The sequence below is a fragment of the Artibeus jamaicensis genome, unplaced genomic scaffold, assembly GCF_021234435.1.
Source record: "Artibeus jamaicensis isolate MK-2021 breed Jamaican fruit bat unplaced genomic scaffold, CSHL_Jam_final contig_233, whole genome shotgun sequence".
NCBI classification, from domain to species: Eukaryota; Metazoa; Chordata; class Mammalia; order Chiroptera; family Phyllostomidae; genus Artibeus; species Artibeus jamaicensis.
The window spans coordinates 47968652-47988086 of record NW_026521486.1 but is presented as its reverse complement, the minus strand read 5'-3'; the positions used below and the strand labels follow the sequence as shown (position 1 = coordinate 47988086).

General features: G+C 37.5%; 1 protein-coding gene and 1 pseudogene across 2 annotated transcripts in view; one reads left to right on the top strand and one right to left on the bottom strand.

Annotated features, from left to right (window-relative positions):
- The first annotated feature begins 5843 nt into the window (after positions 1 to 5843).
- Positions 5844 to 19435, top strand: part of CCNT1 (cyclin T1) — a 38415-nt gene continuing 24823 nt past the window's right edge. The window contains exons 1-4 of one of the 2 annotated variants that reach the window (XM_053661765.1): positions 5844 to 6087; positions 10673 to 10754; positions 16968 to 17096; positions 19145 to 19205. In XM_053661765.1, coding sequence (XP_053517740.1) covers positions 5927 to 6087; positions 10673 to 10754; positions 16968 to 17096; positions 19145 to 19205 — 433 coding nt within the window. In that variant the 5' untranslated portion in view covers positions 5844 to 5926. The remainder of the gene's footprint in view (positions 6088 to 10672; positions 10755 to 16967; positions 17097 to 19144; positions 19206 to 19435) is intronic. The other variant, XM_053661766.1, reaches the window with a different exon arrangement.
- Positions 8673 to 9782, bottom strand: LOC119043540 (cytosolic 5'-nucleotidase 3A-like; annotated as a pseudogene).

Sequence of the window (19435 nt, the reverse complement as noted above, 5' to 3'; positions counted from 1 at the left end):
AATCTGGCAAAGGCAATAGACTTCCAGGAAATCCAGGAAGCTCAGAGAGTCCCAAAGAAGTTGGACCCAAGAAGGAACACACCAAGGCACATCATCATTACATTAGCCAAGATTAAAATGAAGGAGAGAATCCTAGAAGCAGTAAGAGACAAGGGGACAGTCACCTACAAAGGAGTTCCCATCAGACTGTCAGCTGATTTCTCAAAGATACCTTACAGGCAAAAAGGGGCTGGAAAGAAGTATTCCAAGTCATGAAATCCAAAGACCTACATCCAAGATTGCTCTATCCAGCAAAGCTTTCATTTAGAATGGAAGGGCAGATAAAGTGCTTCTCAGATAAGGTCAAGTTCAAGGAGTTCATCATCACCAAGCCCTTATTATATGAAATGTTAAAGGGACTTATCTAAGAAAAAGAAGATAAAAAAGATGAACAGTGAAAGGACAGCAAACTCACAGTTATTAACAACCACACCTAAAACAAAAGCAAACTAAGAGGACAGCTAGATCAGGAGTGGAACCATAGAAATGGAGATCACATGGAGGGTTAGCAACAGGGGAGTGGGAGGAGGAGAAGGGGGGAGAAGGTACAGAGAATAAGTAGCATAGATGGTAGGTAGAAAATAGACAGGGGGAGGGCAAGAATAGTATGGGAAATATAGAATCTAAAGAACTTATGACACATGGCCATAAACTAAAGGGGGGGATGGTGGGGGAGGGGATGTGCAGGGTGGAGGGGAATGAAGGGGGGGAATGGGACAACTGTAATGGCATAATAAAATATATACACTTTTAAAAAGTGTATCATGTCTATATCCAAAGTGTATCATGAATATATCTATTACATTACAAATAGCACAAAAAATTGAAATATTCTTCCAGTATTCAAAAACTATTATGCAGTTCAGCAAAAATATTGCTCAAGCCACTGATAAGTTCCAACATAAGTCTCACTGTTTCACTTTCATCTTATTGAATGATGCATATGAAAATGTCAACTTAATAAGTTTTGATCTTGATTTAAGAGTTTGGTAAAACTCAGTGAAAACATTCTGTGAGAATCAGTTGCCTATAAAAAGTGATGATAAATTGCATATTTCACTTTTTATAAATTGTGTGCTGTACATCCTTTATATGTGTAAATTTTAAAATACACTTTACAAAAAGTACAATTGTACATAAACTTTTGTTTTGTTTATGTATACAATTACAAAATAATTGTATGCGTGCACATACAATTATTTTTCTGGATAGCTGGTTGTTAATAATTTACAAACACACATATGCCATGGCCAATTTCACACACAAACTATCATGTCACATCACTGAATGTGGAATTAGGGATAATTTGGAAGAGCATGCGTTTTCACATTTTAATTTGAAGACTATTGGATATTGGGAAAAATTGTTTTAACAGTAGTAAATGGTAATGTCCAACAAGATTGAAATGACATTCATAAGCACAATGCAGAATAAGATTAGACCATGAAATATGGTACAATCCTGTACTAGATTAGTCTAATGAATGAGTAGCCTTATAAGTGTAATTTACAGAAAAGGAAGTCCTATTTAAATTAACAACAAAATTCCTTTGGTTTAAGATTTTGTCCGTTGTTTTTAAGGGCAGAAGGTTAACATTATTATTATTTTGATATTAGAGAGGGGAAGGGAGGGAGGACAGGGAGACACACGTTGACATGAGAGGAACATCAACTGGCTGCCTTCTGCATGCTCCCCAACTGGGTCTGAACCTGTAACCTAGGTCTGTGCCCTGACCAGGGAATTGAACCCTTTCAGTTTTCAGGAGGACGCCCAACCGAGCCACACCGGCTAGGGTTTAACATTATTTTGATAATAAACATGTATTGAAGTACTATGTGCCAGATGGTGTTGTCAGGATGCAGAGATGACATTTATAACCACATAGTTAAAAGAATATAATTTTTGGAATTTTGAGAACATTATACTAAATGAAGTAAACTAGTCACAGAAAGATAAATACTATATGATTCCCCTTATATGAGGTATCTATAATAGTCAAACTCATAGAACAGCAACTAGAATGGAGGTTGTCAGGGCTGGGGGAGAGAAGAAATGGGGACTTGTTCAGTGGGTACAGAACTTCAGTTTTGCAAACGAAAAAGTTGTAGAGACCTGTTGCATGATAATGTGAATGTAGTTGATGCTATTGATGTGTACACTTAAAAATGGTTAAGATGGTTTAAAATAAAAAAGAAGAGCTGGGATTTAAAGTCAGGCCTGACTCAAAAACTCTTAACAGTTATGTTCTCGTTACTGCCTACTTTGCAGTAATTTCATTTTCAGTCAAAGAATATTTTCTTTCTCTGATTTACAGTCTTCCTCTTCTGTATTCAGGGTGGTAAGCCATTGGTTAGCAGGTTCAGTGCCTGAAGCCATACAGATACCAGAACTTTTTCTTGGGAGACTGACATACTTAGCCAGAATAGTAAATTGAAAATGAAGTCTTCAATCCAAGACAGGGATTGTCAACCTTTTTCATCTCATGGCATACATAAACTAATTACTAAAATTCTGCAGTACACAAAGAAAAAAACTTGTTTTTTGCTGATCTGACAAAAAAACAGGTATAATTTGGATTGTATCTGGATGACTGTTATTGTGTTGGTTGCTGTCATTTTTTTAATTTGACAATCTAAGGGGAAAAAGGTCAGTGCCCATGACTAAACAGTCAGGTATTGCATGTTTTAAAAATTCTGGGGCACATCAGTTGAAAATCACTGATCTAAGAGATTAAGTGGAGAAACAAACACAGGCCAGAGAAATACGCAAAGGGTACTTGGGAGAAATAAATTTGACTTTCAAAAGACAATATACATGATTGAAAAGTGCTTAGTCTACTAAAAAGTCTGTGATGAAAGAAGTGTGAAGGCATTATTTTTTTCAATGTTATAACCTGATGTAATTTAAATCTTCCTGAATCTCAATTTTTTTTCCAGAGTAAAATAGAGCTAAGGCTAACTGTAGGCAGTATATGGCAATGCAGGGTCTGAAACGGAAATACTATTGAGAATAAATTAAAATTAAACTGTGTGGGAACAGCCATGTGTAGAAAGAATGCAACTTAAAACATTATAATTGACTCAAAGTTGTTCTGCTTGCTGCACAATAGCTACTAAGTCAAGTGACAGGAATTGAAGCAAGGTGACTATTTGGAAAGCCAGCAAGCTGAGAAGACAGTGGACTAGTGTCATAAAGAACCACCCTGCGAAAGTACAGAACATATGCTTCTTTTGTGTCAGAAGGGAGAATGTGCTTCTTTTATGTCAACTCATGAGAGGGGTTTCAAATTCAGTCACATGGTTCCTATAAATCATTATTTTTGTACATATCATCCTTATGTCCTCGAGAAGGTAGTTTTAAGCAGGGAGGTTGCTTCAGTAATTTCTTGGCTATAGGCAAGGTTCCTTTAATGGTAAGCATTATCTATCTGCAGAACTAAGCAGACGTAGCTAAATGACACATCTGGTGCGAGAAACATGGGAGTCAAAAAGCCCTGGACAGGTGTCTCAGCTGGTTGGAGGTACACCAAAAAGTTGCAGGTTCCATCCCTGGTCAGGGAGCATACCTAGGTTATGGGTTTGACCCTCAGTCTGGGGACATGGAAGGTAACTAATCAATGTTTTTCTCTCACTTGCTTCCTAAAATAAATAAATAAATAAAATAAAATCCCATGGTTGAGGATTAAAAAAAAAGATGGAGTCAGAAAGACTGATTATTTTATTTTTATATTTTCAATATATTTTATTGATTGTGCTATTACAGTTGTCCCACTTTCCCCTTTATTCCCCTCTGCCCTGTACCCACTTCCCATCATTACCCCCACCTCAGTTCATGTCCATGGGTCATACATCTAAGTTCTTTCGCTTCTCCATTTCCTATGCTATTTATTCTTAACCTCCCCCTGTCTATTTTGTACCTACCAGTTATGCTTATTCCCTGTACCTTTTTTCCTATTCTCTCCCCTCCCCCCACCGATAACCCTCCATGTGATCTCCATTTCTGTGATTCAGTTCCTCTTCTAGTTGTCTTCTCAGTTTTTGTTTTTCTAGGTTTGGTTGTTGATAGTTGTGAGTTTGTTGTCATTGATTTTTTTATTCTACTAAATTATAAAAGACAAATGATTCTACTCTTGCTCAGATTTAATCAAGATAAATTGAGTATTCCAAAAATGCAAGGATACAGTTTGCTAGAATGGGAAGAACAATGAAATTAGACTGAGTTTAAAATATAGCCTTGGCTACATAGCCCTGGCTGATGTGGCTCAGTGGATTGAGTGCTGGCCTGTAAACCAAAAGGTTGCTGGTTCGATTCCCACTCACAGCACATGCCTGGGTTGCCAGCCGGGTCCCCAGTTGTGGGGTTCTAAGAGGCAATCACATTGATCTTTCTCCATCTCTTCCCTTCTCTCTAAAAACAAATAAAATCCTAAAATCTACACATACAAGTGATATAGTATAGGGCAAGTCACTTATCTCCCTGAGCCTCAAGTTCTTTATTGTTCAGTATCGTGAACATTCATTTCACATTTATTGACTACTAGGGCCAGGACTGTATTAGGTAGGTGCTAGAGATAAAAGAATGCAAGCACTGTCCTTGCCTTCAACATCAGTATGTGATAACCACTATAATATCTACTGCATGTCTTCTATGTGCCAGCTACTTATAGATGCTTTTAACTCATCACATCTTCATTTAAAATTCTTCTTACAACCTAAAATGAAGGTATTATTACTATCATTTACATTTGTACAAGAGGTAGAGAGGTTAAGTATCCTGCTCAGGATCAAACAGCGATTAAACGTTGGAGCTGGACTAACTTCTGACAGAGGGCAGGCACTGCAAATTTGTTATGTGCAAGGTGGTCCCTGGCGGTGGTAAAGCTTTCCACACTGAAGCAGTTTTAGTTCACCCATTCGAAAAACAGGAATTAAATCATTACTACCTTTTGAGATTGTGCCCATTAAAGAGCATGTTTAAGAGTATGTTTAGTGCTTGGAACATGTTAAACACTAATTTTTAAAAAATATGTTTTATTTATTTATCTTTAGAGGAGGAAGGGAAGAGGGAGAGAAATACCAATGTACGGTTACCTCTCCTGTAGCCCCTGCTGGGAACTGGCCTGCAACCCAGGCATGTGCCCTGACTTGAACCACTAAATTAATGCTGTTAATTTCATTTTATTCCTTTAAGTGGGACCACTGTGTTGAAGCTAGGAATGCTTGAAAGGCTTTCGCTATATACCGCGTACCGGCTTTTTAAATGCGTCATTACATTGTCAACAGCGCGAGAGCCCTGTAGTTGCTTTACGTTACGATATACAATAGGGCCCACTCAGATTTTTTCAGTTTTTGACAGCCTTATCTATTTTTTGCATCAAAGTCTCTCCATCTGCCCTTTTTATCGCCACCTCAGCCCCAAAAGAAATTCTCCGAGAAGCCGCACAGCGGCGCGTGGGCGGACATTTCATCCCGCCACAAATAGTGCCTCACCCTCTCGCGCAGGGCGCGGAATGCTCGAGCCAGCTATCGCGAGAGGAGACGTGCTCCCTTTTTTTTTTTTTTTTCCCCTAATTAAAAAAACTTTTTTTTGAATGAAAATTTATAACTTCGCCCCACCTCTGGAGTCACACGACTGGCGATTGCGTCCTCGACCCCAGGTCTTTCCTGCTCCCCTACGTGTTTACTCGGCTCCAGGTTTTCGCGAGGTCCATTCCGGAAGTAGGCATTTCAACTATTTTTCTCGCCGGAAGCGTGTCACAACCCTGCCGTCTGCCCTTAGCGGAAGTTCGTCACGGTGCAGTTGCCTCCGCACAGCGGATGTGTGTCGCCGCTCAAGTGACGCTAGGAAGCGCTTGCAGCCTTCGCCGGTGCCTTCTGGTTGGAGCACTATGGAGGGAGAGAGGAAGAGCAACAACAAACGGTGGTATTTCACTCGAGAACAGCTGGAAAATAGCCCATCCCGTCGTTTTGGTCTGGACCCAGATAAAGAACTTTCTTATCGTCAGCAGGCGGCCAATCTGCTACAGGACATGGGGCAACGTCTTAACGTGTATCCTTGCGGCCTAGGCCTTCGGCCTTGGAGTCATTCCCACCTTGTTTTCGCGTTCAGGCCTCAGGCTCTGTCAGGGACGGAAGGGGGAAGATGATGGGCAGAGGCTGGATGTTTAGGAAGGAGAGACTATGATGGGGCAGGCTGAAGTTAAGTGTTCGTGCTAGGGTGGCGAGGCGGAGTTAATTTCCCGCTCGCTCACCAGTGCCACCAACCTTGCCGGGAATTCGTGTGCTTCCCTGCTTTGTGTTTTAACCCGCCCTTCCTATGCCCTTTTCGGTGTGTTCTGGTCTACTGTTGTGGTGACTTTGAGATTTTGCTTTTCTGCTATGTCCTAGAAGGTTTGGTAAAGGTTTTACGGCTGATGACTGCTTCTTGAATTTAGAAATTCAGTACCTGAAGGTCTTTAAAGGGTGGCTTAGAATTAATGCCCAGCTTTGGTTTAAAGTCCGTTTTCCCCCACTTCCTAGCTGTTTAAGAAACCTGTCAAGTTCTTGGTTTTCTCGTCTGTAATGAGGTGGTACCTCTTGCATTTATTTAGTATGGCCAACACAGTGTGTGGTACTCAAGTTCAAATAGCTACTGTTAAGAGTTTCATAGGATTTCAGAGAAAGGGGGAATGTCAGTTAAGATTTGTAGGGTTGTAGACCTACGGATCTAACGGCTTTAAAAAACTATTGAAAAGTGATGAGGTTTTTGGAAGCATATTTCTCAGTCTGTTAACATCTTGCTTTCTGCCATATCCTCTGTTAGGCATAAATACATTTTTCATAAAAATTCTCCACAGATGAAAAAAGAATAATATTGGATTTTTAACATACTCAGAGTGCTGATGTATATTCGTTCGTCTCATACTTTAAAGATTAGGTAATTTAGTGACTTTTTTTCCTCCAAGCATTTTTTGGCTTTTTATGTTTATCATCATTACTTCAACCTGTGTATACCAGCAGTTTTTCAAACATCAAGTACCAATATTTTCTGGTAAATATCAATTTTCCCGAAACAAATTAATCAATATAACACAATTTCAGTGGATGGTGATATCATCAGCATAAGTAATACAGACTACATGGCAGTACTTAAAGTCATATACATCACTTCAGCATTTTATAAAACTTCTTTCTAAACTTCTGCAAACTTTCTCCCATCCAGGTAGACCCTGGTCCGACCCTGCTTAGCTTCCGGGATCAGACAATCGGGTGCATTCAGAGTGGTATGTCTGTAGACTACAAACTTTCTCATTGTAAAAAGACTTCAAAAACATCATAACATTGGCTACAAAATACACTCTGGAAATGGAGTTATTTTTCATATTTTAAATTAAAAAAATTTTAATTTAATAAAGTTTTATTTTAAAAAATATACAGCCGGTGGGTCCTGTTCATGCATCTGTACCAGCAGCTGGGACATCCCCACACTTGGTGTCTCTGGTGTAAGTTACTTGAGCTCTGTGCTTTGAAACTAGTAAGGTCTTTGCGAAGTAGCTCCTGAAGGGCTGCCTTGACTAAGGAACCATGGACCTTCTGTCTCTGAGGCAACAGCTGGGGTTATAAGCTTATAGTTGGGAACTTCTTACAGAGTTTGTCATATGTTGCTTTGTCAAGCAGTTCTGGGTTATTGAGCTTGTCCTGAGTTTTGCCTTTGGACCACTTCTTTTGGACTTGCCCCCAGATTTGTTTACTGGGTCTTTGTATTTCTTTACCGATTTTCCAGCATCTATTGTTGTCCTAGCGCAGCATATTGAAACTTAGAGAGCAGTTGCTATCGCTGCAGCCTTGCTAAGATGTCAGACAAAAAGGAAGACTTTTGTATTTTAATGTTAAAAGATAACGAGGAGGAGTCTGTTGAGAGAGGTGGAGAAAAGGGAGCTTCCAGTTGATGGATTCAGTATGTCTGAAAATATTGGGTTGGCCAAAAAGTTCGTTTGTTTTTTTCCTTAAGATGGCTCTAGTAGCACTTAGTTGTCTTTAACTTCATTCAAAACAATTTTGATAGATTGTGTGGTGATAGCTGTCATATCAGTTTGCATTAAAAAAACCTTACTATGTTGGTGAATTTTTGTGTAGCCATTTTAACATTGAAGATGGAAGAAGATTAGCTACATTTTTGGCATATTATGCTTTATTATTTCAAGAAAGATGAAAATGCAACCAAAATGCAAAACTACATTTGTACAGTGTATGGAGAAGGTGCTGTGACTGATTAGACGTGTCAAAAGTGGTTTGGGAAGTTTTGTGATGGAGATTTCTTGCTGGACAATGTTCCACGGTCCAGTAGACCAGTTGAAATTAATAGTGGTCAATGGAGACATTCACTGAGAACAATCAACATTATACCACATGGGAGATAGCCCACATACTCAAAATATTCAAGTCAATAAAGTTACTGGTGAAAATGGAAAATGTGTCTTTTCTTTTTTGGAAAAAAACTATATTAGACTTTTTGGCCAACCCAATACTTCAGTAATGTAAAGAAAAACTTGCAGAGCAAGAATGTAAATAAGAGTCTTGCAGCAAGGTGAACAAATTAACGGTTCTTGCATCAGTTTCACCCATAGGAGAGAGGTGTTCTTGAAGATTGCTTGTTTACAAAATCTTTTGTAAGTTACAGTTGACTACCCTCAATGATTTGTTTTTTATTGGAACAATATCATAAGGGTCAATATACTTTTCTAAAAGCTTATTCACTCTGTCTTTTAGATAACCTATTTTCACAATGTGTTCAACATTGTCTGCTCCATCTGCCCTAAGTCTCCTTGGGAGTCTCAGGCAGAATTATGTTCTTGTCTTTTAGTTGATTGAAATATTCTGTTCTTCAAGGCATCATGTTTGTTAAATACATTAATTAGTTCTCTGTTAAGTCCTTTGAATACTCCACTGTCATAAAAATCTATGAGGTTGGACACTACTTTCACATTTGGTAAATAAACACCAGCATGATGAATAATCCCTAGTACATCACCGATACGAATGAAAGTACGAACACAAGGATGCTATATGGGAGCTTATCAGAGAAATTCTCATGTTCTTCCTTGGGCATAATGACAGATTCTCTTACAGTTTCTTGAGGTTTTGGTAAAACCTATTCAACAAGCAAACCATGTGATTTACCTTTCTATCATATAAGGGTACTACTCTTCCATAGCAAGAATAGGACCAATTTAAATAGCATAATATTTTTTTCCTTCAGTTACAGTAACTTTTTTTGACATTTCATCTGAAATCAGCTTACAGTTAGTTGTCAATGACATGACGTGGACATCTTTTCCTTTGTAGGAGAATCTCCGTCAAATCAAAGTCTGTTACCTGAAGTTTGACCACTCCACCTTTGATAAGACCAGATAATTTCTACTCTTGTAGGGATCTTCATGTGAGCTAAATGTTTCTGGAATTCTGGCACCATTTTCACATGTATAGCACAATCTTAGTCATTTCTTGTTTGTCTAGTCTTCTATAAGGTACTCTTGAGTTCTTTCCTTGAATGCATCCTAGAACAACAGTATTGGTGGTAAACAGTATCTAGAGATGCAGGGCCTGGATGTAGGCATCTCAGTGATCTTGGTCTTCTGCCCTGTCTTCCTCTTCAAGGTGAATATGTTCTGGGTCAGCGCCACCAGAGCCGCCAGGGTGACTATGCTGGCACTAGTCACCATGGCCCACCCTTGCCATGGCCATCTGGTCTATGGATGGGCTGAAAAGAATTTAAGCATTCAATCCTTTTTGTCAGAAAATATACTCATTTTGTAGCAGAAAAGGCTGAGTTTTCAAGTTCTTTTCACTATGGAAGTGAAAAACTACCCTTGGGTGTAGCTTCCATTTAAATGTGTTGCTGACTTTATTATGTTTGTGTTTTAAGTACTCAAGAGGTATTCTCTTTATTGCCACTATCCAATTTGTTTCCTAAGCATCCAGTCAGTGTAGAGTGAAGCCTTTTGTCTGAAATTGTTTCAGTGCATCCTAGCCCTTTCTTTTTTGTGTTTGTTGTTATTAAGGTTGTTGCCATCATGGGACTGCCTCATTTCTGCCTGCCCGGCATTGTCTTCTGAGGTCTTTAGAAATAAGGCATTTAAAAGTTTTTCTTAGTGAATGAGTATTGAATCATTCCACAGTGTTTCTGGTCCCAGGGATCACTGTATGAGAAGGCTTGGTTGCTAGAGAGAAGTGGAACTGAAAAGTTAATTGCTGGAGATTAGAAGGTGAGGTGACAGTAAAACATATTTCTGGGGCCAGGTCAGGGAGGACATTGTCAGTCATGTGAAGAGAGATCCTGAGCTAATGAATCACTGTTGCGGGATTTTTGGTAGGCAAGTGACAAGTTTAGTCCTTATATAATTTTGTTTGTATTCCTTGATTTGCAAGTGCTGATAAGCTTGTTTATTCAGCAGATTTATATTGAATACCTGTTATGTTTAAGGTATGCTCAGTGTCAACTGGTAGTTAATAATTTGGTGGAGAGGTACGTATGATTTTCATTTGAGAGCATCTACTGTGCTCAGCTTGCACGGTCATTATGGGAGGGTATAGAGGCTATATTTTTGGGAATTGTACTGCCTGCCTGTTTTGAGGCCTTAACTTGAACATTTTAGCTCACAGTTGACTATCAACACTGCTATAGTATACATGCATCGATTCTACATGATTCAGTCCTTTACACAGTTCCATCGAAATGTAAGTATAAAATTTATATGGTGTACTCGTTTTGTGATTGATTCAAACTGTATATTTCTTTTGTTGTTGATCTTTGCTGCTGAGCTGGGATTTAAGGTTTAGAATTTAGGATTGGTCACTTTCATTATGTTCACATTGCTATTCTGAATCCAGATTTCCAATTTTCCTATGAAGTGTCTAGTTTGGTAGATTGAGTGCATCTTTAGAGTAGGTGGAGTCATTGATAAAAAAATAGATTATTGAACACTTAAACTTAACATTTGGGTTGGGAGAGTAGCTTTTGAGGGGAAACTGCTTAATTTTAAGTGTAATTTCTGAAGTGGTAAATAATATGGCCACAGGAAAACAAATGAATATGTTATTTAGATTTAAGAGCCTTTGATAAAATTCCAATCAATGACAGATTGGAGGGGGAAGGTAGAGGTACATATGTGATTACTGGGGATGACTATTTTTTTAAGATTTCATTTATTTTTAGAGAGAGGGGAAGGGAGCGAGAGAAACATAGATTGGTTGCCTCTCATACACATCTCAACCAGGGACTGAAATGGCAACTTGGGCATGTCCCCCGACAGAGAATCAAACCGGCAACCTTTCGCTTTGCAGGAAAATGCCCAACCAGCTGAGCCATGTTGGTCAGGGCTGGAGATGACTTTTTCTTTTTCTTTTTAAAAAGATTTTATTAATTTATTTTTAGAGAGAGGGGGAGGGAGGGAGAAAGAGGGGGAGAGACATCAACGTGTGGTTGCCTCTCATGTACCCCTACTGGGGAGCTGGCCTGCAACCCAGGCATGTGCCCTAACTGGGAATCAGACTGGCAACCCATTGGTTTGCAGGCCGGCACTCAGTCCACTGAGCCATATCAGCCAGGGCTGGAGGTAACTACTGATGAGTGTTTTGGCATGTGGTGTCCTAGAGCATGTTTCTGTACATATACTGGCATTTATGTATTTTCATAAAAATAACTTCTTACTATAATACTTTTACCAACTTGCCTTTATCGCTTAATAGTATATGTTGGACATCTTTTCATTATTTTCAGTGACTGCATACTATTTCTTTGTTTTTGCTATCATTTGTTTCACCAGATCTCTAATGGTGGATATGTGGGATATTTATTTTTATTTTTTAAAATTTTATTATTTTATTATTTTAGAGAAAAGGGAGAGGAGGGAGAGAGAGAGAAACATCCTGGTGTAAGAAACATCTGTCTGTTACCTCTCATGTGCCCCCAGCTGGGGACTGGGCCCACAACCCAGACATATATATGCCCTGACTGGGAATTGAACCAGCAACCCTTCAGTTCACAGACCAGTGCTCAAACCACTGAGCCACAACAACTAGGGCTCTAGTTTGATATAAATTTTTATAGGTGAAATTGCTATGTCAAAGGGCATGCATTTAAAAACTTTTCATTGTGTCAGTTTGCCCTACTGAAAGATTACATCAATAGACTTTGTTTCCAGCACTGTAGGAGAGGGTCCTTTCCTCTACATCCTCACTAACAAGTATTTGCTAATTTGGGAAATACTAAGTTGTATAACTGCTTGTCAACAAGCACTAGGGTTACAGTGGTGAACAAGATAGAGGGAGTTCTATTTTCTTAATTTATATTTTTTAATTAGTGAAGTTGAGCTGCTTATGACTGTTAGTTATTGCTCCTCATGAAATTGAAGAATGAACTTAAAAATTGTTTGTTGGTTCATTTTGCTCTTATTTTATTCTAATTTTCTTATTTATATGACCACTTTATATATTATATTTCTATGCCATGTGTTGTGTGAATACTTTTCTCATTTTGTTGGGTTCCTTTGTTGATAGTGTTTTGGAGCCTAGAATGTCTTGCTTTAAAATTTTTTTTTATTAAGGTAAAACATACAGTAAAGCCCAAAGATATGGTGTCCAACTGAATTACTTTTTGCATTATTTTATGTATCAAGTGTATATACATACTCAGATCAAGATACAGTATGTTTCCAGTGAAGGTAGAAAGCTTGCCTTTTGATTGAAATACATTTTATTTCTTTAATGGATATGATTAAATTACTGTTTTTTCTTCCACTTAAATTCTGGCCTAACATTTAGTCTGTTCTTGGGAAGAAATTTAATCTCATTACCTGATTTTCTATATGTATGCTTTTAAATGTTTTCAAGTGAGGAAGTATAAAAATAGTGGTGAGCAACTTAGTATGTGTGCTGCATTTTATATATTTTAAAGTGCAGGTGTTGTAGCTATCAAATTTGGGTGTATTTTACTGTATTTTACTGTTACTAGTTAACTCTTAGAAGGTCAGGCTTAGTGATGAGAAGAATAGGCTCAGGAGTCAGACTTGTTTAGATTTGAATCCTTGGTGCCTTACTTTTTTTCTAGCTATATGGTTTTGGGCAAGTTACCATAGGCTTCAGTTTTCTCATCTTTTTGGAGTCAATAATAGTGCCTACTACATACAGTAAGTAGTTAATAGGAATTAAATTAAATATTTTACAAAGTGCCTGCACATAGCAAACAAATACTAGCTGGCATTATAATCCTTATAAAATGGAGAAAAATCTTATATTCCTACCCGGTGTAAAAGTTCCTCTGAGAAACTGCCTTTGATGGGTAAATGGCTTTGATAAGCCAGCCTGGTAAGTGATTCCTTGAGGAGAAATGAGTATTTGTGTGGCTGATTTGCACAAAAATAAGATTAAAATTTATCTCTTTCAGGCTTACTCTGACTGAGATATTGTTTTGCCTTGTCAGCCAATTTTTGTGTACCATGTTTTAGTTCCTTTCAAATACATTTTTAGCCCCTTAAAGGCAAATTTGAAGGCTTAAATCTCAGTGTTGTCTTTGAGTTGTCCTTTTCCCCTCTGTTCAATCAGTTTTAAAGTCCTTTTATTTTAATTTTTATAATGTTACTGATTTTTCTCTCCCTATAAATGTATATTTACATTTATCATCATCATAAAATTAAAAGAAAACAGAATAAAGGGGGAAGTGATGGTTTTCCTATAATCTCCTGTTCAGAGATAATCCAGTTAACATATTGGAACATATCTGTTAGAATTTTTTTCTCTGCATTCAAATATACATGTATTTAATGAAACCCTATTAGTTTTCCAAGTAATACCAGGAACCTTTTTTTCTTTATTTCTACTGCTAGTGCTTACTCTAAATTTTATTTTCATTGTCTGGATTATTACATTGTTTTCTTTGTAAAAAATTAAGTATATCCTGTCCCTTCTTTCAGTGCTACTTTACCACCAGATTAATCTTCCTAAATATTTCTTAAACTCTACAAATTTTCCTAAAATCTTTAGTGTTACTTTTGTTAAAAATCTTTCATGTTCCACATCTGTATCACTGAGTTATAACAACTCAGTTTAGTGTTGAAAATGTGCTTCCTGCCTTGTTTCCCCATACATTTTTGTTCATGCTCGTTTTCCTCTGGTTCTTTCCTTATTCCTAAACTCTAGGAATGTATATGCAGCAAGCTCCATGTGCAACTGCAACAAATATGAAGGAAGAGAATTGTTACTTTGAATTGTGAAGAAAAATCGGTTCTATCAAAGTGTAACAGAGAACAGCAAGATAGAACTGTAGTCCCCCCCTTATCTATGCTTTTGCTTTCAGCGGTTTCAGTTGCTCATGGTCAGCCACATGTGGTTAACCATGCTTGAAAATCTTAAATGGAAAATTCCTGAAATAAACAATTTGTAAGTTTTAAATTGATTGCTGTTTTGAGTAATGTGATGAGGTCTTTTGCAGCCTCCCTCTTTAGTAGCCATCTTAATTCAGGGAGGTGGGAGTTGAGCCACATTTAGGTAACTTTTAATATGGATTATTGTTTTAATTGTTCTATTTTATTATGTTATTGTTGTTCATCTCTCACTGTGCCTAATTTAGAAATTAAACTTTATTATAGGTATGTATGTATAGGGAAAAAAACATTGTCTATGTAGGGTTTGGTAGTATTTGAAGTTTCAGACATCCATTGGGGGCCTTGGAATGTATCCCTGGAGTATAATTGGAGACTTCTGCATTAGAATGCATATCAGTTCTATTCACTAAAATGAACTAGGTATTTCAATTCTACAAAGTTTCTTTTATTCCTGGTGAATTTTTTTTGTCATTGCCATCTTTGATCCATTGAAATACTAAGATTCAAGAGAAGCTCTACTTCCTGAGGTTCCCCAGATTACCAGGCTACATATATAAGGTCTGTCCAGAAAGTATCCAGTCATGTAATATGAAAAATAGAGACATTTATTGAAGAAGATCCAAGATACAAGAAACATTATACATAGAACAAGGACTCCTCAGTCCCCTTCAAAGTAGGCACTTTGGGGCCTCACACTGCTCCTAATCGCCATCACTGCCCCATCATATTTTCCTGAATCTCATTGAAGGTCTGAGATCTCTTCCCTTTCAAAGGCAGTTTTAGTTTTGGGAAAAGCCATAAGTCACAGGGTGCCAAATCTGGGCCATGGTGGGGCTTCATCACCAGTCACCTGGGTGATTTTGAGGTTTCACAAAAAAACTGCACGAAACGTGATATATGAGTGGGCATGTTGTTGTGATGAACCTGCCAGTCACCAGTTGCCCATATCTGGGGCCCATCCAAATAGATTCTGCCAGGGAATGTTCAAGCTTAACGCAAAATGTGATGCAGATTTACTGCTCTACTTGCTCAGTCACTTCGAATGCGATGGCCATATAGTACACATGCTCACTCTATGGCACGGGTGTCAAACTCATTTTCACCAGGGACCATATCAGTCTTGTGATTGCCTTCAAAGGGCGGAATGTAATTTCAACATTTTAACAGTTAAGGATTAGTTACATTTATACACCCCTAAAAGTATTTTGGCCCTTTGAAGGCAACTGTGAGGTTGATGTGGCCCCTGGTGAAAATGAGTTTGACAGCCCTGCTCTATGGCATCTACAACCCCTACTGACTAGTATAGTGAAGTCGTAATTATTCACATGTGCACATTCCAGTCCACTTTCCCTGGCTGCCAGGTTACATCAGTGTTGCGCAAACCTTTCTCATTATATTAACGATGGTTGGACCTTTTCCAGACAGACCTTGTATTTTATAGTGCTCTACTTATATTGTTTAGTGTCTGAGTTTGATATCTACTTGTGTATTGGCTTGAATTTTTTCAACTCTGTCTTTTATGTATAACCTCTTGAATGAATATATTACTATACTTTGAATTCGTTTTTTAAGATTTATGCCCCTATATGTAAGTATAATTGTGATAATTCTCATATAGTAAAATTCTTCCTTTTAAATTATACAATTCACTGGTTTTTAGTATATTCACCGAGTTATGCTACCACCACCATGATCTGATTCTAGAACATTTATGTCACCCCAGCAAAAGAAACTCCTCACACTTAAGCAGTCACTCCCATTCCCCTCTCCTCTTAGCCCCTAGCAGCCACTAGTCTACTTGTTTGCATGGATTTGCCTTTTCTGGACATTTCAGTGTACTCCTTTAAAAAAAGTATGTAGCCTCGACCAGTGTAGCTGAGTTGGCTGGGTGTCATCCTGCAAAGCAGAATGTCACTGGTTGGATTCCTGGTCAGGACACATGTCTGGGTTATGGGTTTGGTCCCTGGGGAGCATATAAGAGGCAACTGATTGATGTTTCTTTCTTACATCAATGTTTTTCTTCCTTTCTCTACCCCCCAAAAATAAATGAAATCTTAAAAAAAAAAATAAAAGAAAGTATGTAAAGTTTTGATACAAATTTAGTAAAGAATCTCATTTATAGAAAGTTGTTTATTTATTTATATCTAGCGGCTTCTTGAATAGCTAGACTTTTTTTTTTTATCCTCACAGAGGATATGTTTATTGATTTTAGAGAGAAAGGAAGGGGCCAGAGAGAGAAACATCGATTGGTTGCTTTCCACACGTACCCTGACCAGGAATCACACCCAGAATCTAAGTATGTGTCCTGACTGGGAATTTGTCAGGCTTTTGGAGTACGGGACAATGCTCCAACCATCTGAGCCACCTGGCCAGGGCTTCAATAGGTAGCTTTTAATGAGAGTTTGTTCAAGAAAGTGGATATAGTTAATAGGAGGGGAGAACATTTTAAGTACAGGGAAAAGCATAACAAGGTGATGAAATGAAGCAAAGAACCTGGTTTGAGACTTAGTTCTCTTTTAGATCTAGAAATAAACAAATAATAAATATGATTTATTTTCTCTCCATTCAGTCTGTGGCTCCAGCGGCCTTATTTCTAGCAGCTAAAGTAGAGGAGCAGCCCAAAAAATTGGAACACGTCATCAAGGTAGCACATGCTTGTCTCCATCCGCAGGAATCACTTCCCGATACTAGGAGTGAGGTAGGGGATTAATTGCACATCTGTTTGTCTTCATTTATTTTGATTGTAACTTAGTTTTGCAACTTTGATTTATTGAAGTATATATGGGAGCTGTTCAAGGAACCTTTTAGTGTTTGTTTTTCCCTTAATGAAAACATCATAAAAATTTTATGGCAGAGGTTAATTGTATTCTTTGTATTTAAATTGGAAAATGCAGAAAAACGAAGAATATATAATCTAGATATAATATGGACCATAGATATAGCATAAGTGAAGCATTATTATTTCCAGCTTTTCTGTGAATAGCTATACATGTATATATTGTGTTTTTTCATTTACTATATCCCAAATATTTTCCTAGTATATTAATTTTCCACTTGCTTGAAATATGGAATTAGCATTTCATCTAATGTAAACTATATATACATGTTATATTTTATATATATTTTAACCATTCGTTGTTAACCATTCGAGAACTTTCTAAGAAATTACAAAAGTCATATATATTCATTATAAAAAAATCCAAACACTTAGGAATCACTTAAAGTTAAAGCATTTCCCCTCTTCTTTCTGGGAGAATACTGCTGACTATAGTTCTAGTATACTATATTCTTCCAGACCTCTTTCTGTATGCATATACATACAGCTTTTTTTCCCTTCCATTTGACTTTCTTAAAGAAGAGAAAATCTTTCCTGACTGTTTAAGTGACTGGGAATGGTGAGTTGTGAGAAATCAAGAGGTCTGACATTCAGAAGTGCTTGGAGAAAAATTATAGATGAAGTCTCTTACAGTGGATGCAAGAGTCATTCTTTATCAAATAGATAAATAGAATTGTGTGTTCTACTGATCAAATGGAGAGAGTAGGTTTTTTCTTGGGGGTGATTTATATGTGTGTGTGTGTTGATAATAAGCCCTAATTATGTGGATTAAGTGTTTTGCATGGCATTTGTTTTGATTTCCTTCATATTCTCTCAGTGCTATACCAGTAGATCCTAAAACTAATTATTGCTTTGGACTTTCATTTAGGTTTGAGACTAATTACTAAAAATCACTGGTCTACAGAATTGACCAAATAAAATAATTTTATTTTAACAAAATGAAACAAAATTTTCTGCGTTTTTTTTTCCTTCTCTGAAGAATATTTACATAATTTCTCACCTGAGTCTCAATTCCTTGTGTGGTGATTAGGGGAAGATATTTTCTTTACTATATGGAGCAGAGAACTAGCATAGTTGAAGTCCTTATTGGACTTACTAAAGATCATAAAGTTAAGTGGAATGTTAACTAACAGTCTCTTAACTCCTGACCTAAGTCTCATTCTCCTAGAGTTCTAGGCCAGTGCTGTCCAATGAAAATATAAGGGGAGTCATGTGGAATTTAAAAAACAAATTTCTTTTTTTAAAAAATATTTTATTTATTTATTTTTAGAGAGAGGGGAAGGGAAGGAGAAAGAGTGGGAGAGAAACATCAGTGTGTGGTTGCCTCTCATGTGTCCCCTACTGGGGACCTGACCTGCAACCCAGGCATGTATCCTGACTGGGAATTGAACCAGCTACCCTTTGCTTCACAGGCCCGTGCTCAATCTACTGAGCTACACCAGCCAGGGCGAAAAAAAAAACAAATTTCCTTTTAAGATTTTATCTATCTTCAGAGAATGAGGAGGGAAGGGAGACAGAAGGAGAGGGAAACATCGATGTTTGAGAGTAACATTGATCAGTTGCCTTTTGCACACCTTTAGCTGGGGATCTGGCCTGCATGCCAGGCATGTGTCCTGATGGGAATCAAACCAGTGATCTTTAGGTTCATGGGCTGGTGCATAACACACTGACCCACACTTGTCAGGACATAATTTAAAATTTTTTCATTTCATTTAAAGTCTTTAACTTAAAAAAAGTAAAATTAATTTTAATGTATTTTCTATAATAATATATTTTATTTCATTATTAATTTCAGTTCTTGTTCTACTTCATAACTCCATCCCTGCCATTTGTGGCTTTGGTTTCTCTGCAAAGGGTTAAGAATTGCTTATACTTTATATATTGTTCCTTCTGTGTCTTCTTACCTGCAGGCTTACCTGCAACAAGTTCAAGATCTGGTGATATTAGAAAGCATAATTCTGCAGACTTTAGGTAAGTTTCTTTCCCTTTAAAATATTAAAGAAATGTACATGTAATATGATTCAGTTTTTAAAATTTGCAAAATAGGAAGCAGGAGGAAAATCTCTTGGAAAGGTTTGCAGATTTAGAGGTTATAGAGCTCAGTTTTACTGTGGCCTGTACTGAAGAAAAAATGAAAGCACAGCTGACCTTGGAAATAGCAGAGTCTTTTTTTTTTCCTATCCTGGGATTTATGATTTGCT